The 6,300-nt window shown below is 38.7% G+C and overlaps 1 protein-coding gene across 2 annotated transcripts in view; it reads left to right on the forward strand.

Annotated features, from left to right (window-relative positions):
- The window catches only part of PSMD14 (proteasome 26S subunit, non-ATPase 14), a 97,905-nt gene extending 94,872 nt beyond the window's left edge, over window positions 1–3,033 (forward strand). For both annotated transcript variants that reach the window (XM_015082816.3, XM_053215163.1), the window contains exons 11-12: window positions 72–134; window positions 2,619–3,033. In XM_015082816.3, the coding sequence (XP_014938302.1) occupies window positions 72–134; window positions 2,619–2,717 (162 nt within the window). In that variant the 3' untranslated portion in view covers window positions 2,718–3,033. The remainder of the gene's footprint in view (window positions 1–71; window positions 135–2,618) is intronic.
- Window positions 3,034–6,300: the final 3,267 nt, after the last annotated feature.

The following is a 6,300-nucleotide window of genomic DNA, read 5'->3' on the forward strand; positions in this document are numbered from 1 at the left end:
TCTTTGAATATTCTACAGTGGGAAAAGTAAATTTAGAATTTGAAACTCTGTCCTTTGTGTTTCGTTCACAGGCTGTAGAAGAAGAAGATAAGATGACACCTGAACAGCTGGCAATAAAGAATGTTGGCAAGCAGGTGAGGTATACCGTAATAGGTTATGCAGTCGCATAATAACATGCTCTTGTAGAGTTAAAACTGTTTTAGGGCCTGCATGATTTTTTTTCCTGTCTGTTCACTCTACATTTTTCTTCTGTCATGTAAATACGATGCTAATTTTAAAGGTCACTGAATTACTTGATGTCAAATTCTCTTTGCCATATATAGTGAAGTCACAAATATACCTGTGAGATACTATCTTTAGTGAAAATAATTTACTAGAAATAAATTAGGAAACTTAGGTCCTGAGTTGTATTAATTTTTCAAGTATTATTTTTACTGGAAATAACATCATCAGTGAATAATAGAATGGTAGATTTATTTCATATGTAACAGTTTTTTAAATGATACAGTTTGTCAATTTCTAGGTTTCAATATGTAGGTAATGTTCCTGAGAAGGCTTAGAGCCCCATTGGAGTATAGTGAGTGAAGAAGGGTTTTAAGTATTTGCTCTTTCACTTTTCCAAGATGAAATCTATATTTTAGTTCCTAGTTTCTGAGGGTTGGGGGAACACACCAACCAATTAAAAGAATCTACAGATTAATTAAACTGTTTTTTAAAGAATGTTGATTACATTTTTTTTCATTTCATGGAACATGGTTATCATATTGCTGATGTTGGCAGAATCTTGATATTTCAGATGCAAGACACTAAGCTGTCTTTGCTTTCAGCCATCCTACCATATGCTCTGATCCCATCACATCTCACAAGCTATGTAGGTTTGGGCCAGGACCATTCTTGGATGGGAAATCTCTAAGAATCACCCAGCTGCCACAAGAAGTAATGTAGATAACTGAGGGAAGTGTGTTACCAATTCACTACAAAACCAGTTACTCCAACAAAGCAGGAGGGGCAAAGGTCTGACTTAAATATCATAATCAGGGAAATTAAATCTCAACTGCAGTCTGAATATTATAATTTAAAAACAACAAGAACTCTCCCAAAACAAAATGAAGTATAGTTCATCTTAATCTCTCATCCTGTGTGATACAGTTACTCTCGTTGTCTTTTCCCACTATTTATTGTAGTCTCATATTTATTATTAGATCACCAGCTTGGAGCCTTACACTTTAGAGAATTTAGGATTTTTTGACTAAATGAATCTGAAGCTACGATGTAGATTGTGGTAACAGTTAGCAACAAGTAAAAGGTCTAAATTAAAGGCAAAGCTGAAAAATATGTAATGGGCAAAGTTGAATAATGATCAGAATCATTTTTCAAAATACAGCATTTCACTGGTTTAACCTATCGCATGGCAAAAGCAAACCTGTCTAGAATGGAATCAGATCACTATCTTTTTCTCCTCCCGGGCTTTCAAAAAGTCACTTTCACTAAAATGTCCTAAGGTGTATTTCTGAAATAAAGAAAATTTAATATGTGGTCTAGTTACTTAAAATTATTTGTATCATGTTGCATCCCTGGGTTTGTTTAAGGAAATCAAGCATATATTGAAATTGTAATTTAGGAAAGAACAGCCAAGAAATAATTCCAGTGATGAACATTTGTTTAAAGTTAGGAGTCTTGGGTATTTTAGCAATACCCAAACGAAAATAATGCTTTAATTGAGAGTTTTTTTAATGTGTGCAATATATATATGTATACACACACACACACACACACACATATATATTATTTTAAAGCTTTCATATTTAGCTGATAGATTTCATTCAGCTCAGCCTTAGACATGAATATAAATTAAGCATTTTAATTTGACTTCATTTATTATAATGTTATTTTAAGCCTCATTTTTAACTAAGACATTTTATATATGGATTTAATTAGGTTTCAGTTAAAAGACTATACCTATATACTTTTACTATGATAGTTTTTTTTCAAAATAAGTGTATAAAATATATATTCTTAACAATGTAGAATTGATCCAAATTGTATTTAAATGTTTAAACAACTAACATTGACTTTTGATCCAAGAATATTTCCTGAATCATTTAAAGCACCTTTCCTGAAATACTAAAAATTATACATGAATTAAATTTAAATTAAAATTACAGAGGAAGTAATGAGAATTCACATTCAACTCTTACCTATTGGTATGTCTGCTTTGAGTAAAGAGCCCGCTCGGTCAATAAATATGAAAGACACAAAATACGCACACATACTTGGGCTTATGCACACATATAAATGCTTAAACTTTGTTTTTTAAAAAATCAGATGCTGCTTTATAGAATTCCTTGTTACTCTTTGTAATTTCTGGTACAGAGTCATAGCATCAATTGTGTAAATCAGTCTTTCGTGGTAAATCTTATTATTTTATCAGGTACTTAATTTTTAATTAATTTAGAAATCCTAAGAATGTAGCGATATATTAGGAAAGTTAAATTGTACATATATATATAAATTTAGGTTTGGCTTTCTTTACCAGTTTCATCAGCTACTTTAAGTAACTGTTCTATCAGTAACATCGTTCTTTTTTCTTTTTCTTTCCCCATTTTTTTTTTATTTAGGACCCCAAACGTCATTTGGAGGAACATGTGGATGTACTTATGACTTCAAATATCGTCCAGTGTTTAGCAGCTATGTTGGATACTGTCGTATTTAAATAAAACAATGCAAAAGGCTATTAGTGATACTTTTCAGCGTATATTCCTCTATTGTTCCTAATGCTCAAAATCAAGGGACCTCTGAAGGTGTGTTTGGTTCAATGTAAGACATCTGGCATCATTTGCAGCACTGTAACACCTTCAGTCTCAGTTGTGCAATTACTTCTGTTTCTTTGGTCAGGGTCTTTGCAGATTCCAAAGTTGTATAAGAATACATCAAAGTGGACAAATTTTGTTAAGATCCCATTTAATATTTGAAGAAAACAGTAACAAATATATTTTGATTGTTGCTTACAAAATAAAATACATTTACAATCTATGTCTCCTGAGGTTTTTTGGCACTGGGTGGAATTGACAGAGTAACATTTGACAGTGCTCTAGAAATCTCACACAAAGATATGTTTCTCTTTGCAATTTAAGATCTTATAATACATAAAACATCAATGTGATAACAAAACTTGACAAATGTAAAATGACTGCCATTAAGGAGTTGCTGCCCCATTAGTGAGTAACCCAGGAAAAAATGTTGACATGTTTTATTTGAAGTATCTGTCACAAATTAATATTGTATATTCAGTTTCTTAATGTATTATACTTTTCAGGGTTCCAGAGGAGTACATTTAAGAAGAAAAAGGTGACAATGTTAATTTAGACTTTTTCATTTTCTTAAAGAGTACATTCTACCAACAGTGTTGAGATTATTTGGGAGTGGCCGGCTGCGACTCCCATTAGACTTTTAGCTAAGACAGCAATAGAAGGTATATAATCTTGAAAGCAAAATGAGAAAAGTCACCATAATGTGAGTTTAATATGAACACACAAATAATTCTGCTTTCTCTCATCTTTTCTAAATTAAAAATACTCAGTTTTCAGATAAAGACAAAAATTTGACTAATGGCAGGTTTTATAGATGAGCTTACCCCTCAACCTGTTCCTAACCTAATTTACATAAATAACTGCCCCATTAATCCTCATGGCACAGCACCATACTGGGTACACCAAGGAGTATGGGAAAACATATGGAGACAGATTTCATTCTTGTCTGTACCCTTTGTGAAAATATGGTAAAAATGTTTGTTTCTGAGGCTTCATTAAAAAGAGGGTTTTACTTGGGGGCTTGGAATTTAGACTTAACCTCTACTAGAAGTGGTAGGAATGACGTGGTAGACCACATTACTGTCCTACTTGAACAATTCTAGGCTCTTATTGGTTGCCTAATGAACAGTTACCAGAAACTAAAAGTAGAAATGGCTTAAATTCCCACTGTGTTTCATAGACTTTTTTGGTGGAATAAGAGGTATTCTGAGCATTTGCTTGTCCTGTGGCTTTTTCTTTTACACATAGTATGTTTTATGTAGGACATGTAACATGTATTAATAATTGTTGAAATTACAACAGCTAACCATTTACAATTAAAATATAAGTGGAAGTTAGAAGTTTTCCTTTTGCCTAATTTAATCTTGTGTGCAGACTTTTTGGATACATGGTTTTTCCCTTTACATAAATAGGGTTCTATCTGTGATTTGTTTCGCAGATACTGTTCATTAGAGCTAGTCAGGATTTTTTTTTTCATACAGTATGTATGCCCCTAGAAGAAGGCCTCAATAATTCAAGGGCTATTCTCAACATTCCATTTGAAAATAGTTTTTTGTTTTTCATTTTACTCTCCTGAAAATGTCTCCTGAGAAGGTTTACACAGTGCCTGCCTTTTGCTCTCATTTGATCACCTCACCTTGGACTTCCCACGGCCAGTACCACTTTCTTCTACTTGGTTCATGTTAGAGACATTCCCAATTTCAAAACCTTATCAGATCCCTCCTAGCAAAACCCTGCATTTTCTTTGGAGATTTGGAATGGATCGAAATGAGGATGCCCTGAGTCTCAATGAACACTTTTGTCCTGGAATGTGCAGCTATTTCAGCAGCAGCCTGGTGGCTCAGGTCCAGTTAGGCATTGAAACGACTTATTTAATCACAGGCTCAATAAGGTGTGTGTGTGTGTGTGTGTGTGTGTGTGTGTGTGCGCGCGCGCGCTTATGTGAGCATCTTTACCCATCTATTATGCAGTGTTAAAGCAGCACAAGAACCCAAACTGCTTGCCTCTAGCATTGAGCTGTCCCTGTTTTCCTCTCAGACTGACATGGGGACATTGGAAGCTCCAGCCTCAACAATTCAGTGATCTTCCTGGACCAGGAGCCCCTGGGTCTTCTGGGAGCTCATTATATATACAGAATATACATTATATATACAGACCTGAATCAAGAATCCTGGCATGGTTCGTATGCACTTTCAAGTCTGCACATACTTGCTGCACACAAGTATGGCTCAAGAGCAGGTGTGCTGATTTTGAAGAAAGTCTAGAGTTTTCCTTTTTGAACATATGTAAGTTCAAGGCATAGCCTGTAGTGAGGAATCACTGAATTTAGTACTGATAAAGTCAGAATGCACATTAATCTATTCCAGTTCCTTAAAAAAACTGAGGAATTTATCCCTTTTCTATCCCTCTTCTATACTTTAACATTTCATCATTCTCCATTCTTTAAAAAAGAAAAAGCCAAGTCAGGGTGCTGGGAATGAGCCCAAAAGGAATGAGCCTCGCTCGAAAGGAGCCCAGGTGCAGTCTCGCCTTTTTGCTACATACTTAAGGCTTTGTACCCCACTGAAAAAGGAGGGGGGTAATCTTGGAAGCAGTGGACAGAGAGGCGCTCAGGGACAAAGAAGTTAATCGAAGAAATGAGAAAAACCAGAGTAACCAAAATTGGGCAAAAACCTCGGGGAGAAATGGTGGTGGAAGGTAAAGGGAAGGGCAGAAAAACCAAGTGTCAAAAAGTGTCATAGCCACTGTCTCCTCCCCCGCAACCCGATGCCTCAACACCAAGGCCCTGCTTGTTTATGAAGCTTCATGGCCAGGAGCTGAGATTTGCTTCCGAAAGGGGGAAAAAAAAAAAATGGGTCTGGCTGTATTTTTCTATCAGAAAGCTGTCTCGGCTTGAGTCTGGGACATCTGGTCATCAACTTGTCCAGCCCAGGGCCGTCCGCCCTGGGCCTTGCTCGCGGCGCCCTGCTGGAGGCCACAGCTGGTGCCCTCTGCAGCCAAGGCGCCCAGCCCGCCTCGGGGGCTCGGGCTGGGCTCCTCGCTGACCGCTCGGCCCACCAAGGCAGCGCTCTAAAATCGCGCCCGCCTAGGCGGAAGTCGGGTCTGGTTAACCCCTCTCTGCCCAAGCCCGGGACCCACCCAGTGTCCTCAGCGCCGCTCTCCATCAGGGAAGTGCCGAGGCCCGAGGAGGGCTGACGCGCTTCTCGAAGACTTCGGCTGCACGGGTCGGAGGTGCCGAGGCCGTGCCTCCGGCACTGGAAGAGTGTGCGCCCCCGGCGTCCGCGCCACGCGCGGCTCTCCCCACGCTCCCCTGCGTCTCCCGGGCGGCGGCTCCCCCTCGGGGCCGCCGGGGAGCTGGGCAGCCTACGCTCAGGCCGCTCGGGGACGTTAGACAATGCACCAAAGCCGGGTGGGCCGCCGGGCTCGGGGATGGCCGCTCAGGCTGCCAGCCCTAGCGGTGCTCGGCGCAGGGCCCGCCCGCCCGTCCGCC

The sequence above is a fragment of the Acinonyx jubatus genome, chromosome C1, assembly GCF_027475565.1.
Source record: "Acinonyx jubatus isolate Ajub_Pintada_27869175 chromosome C1, VMU_Ajub_asm_v1.0, whole genome shotgun sequence".
Lineage (NCBI taxonomy): Eukaryota > Metazoa > Chordata > Mammalia > Carnivora > Felidae > Acinonyx > Acinonyx jubatus.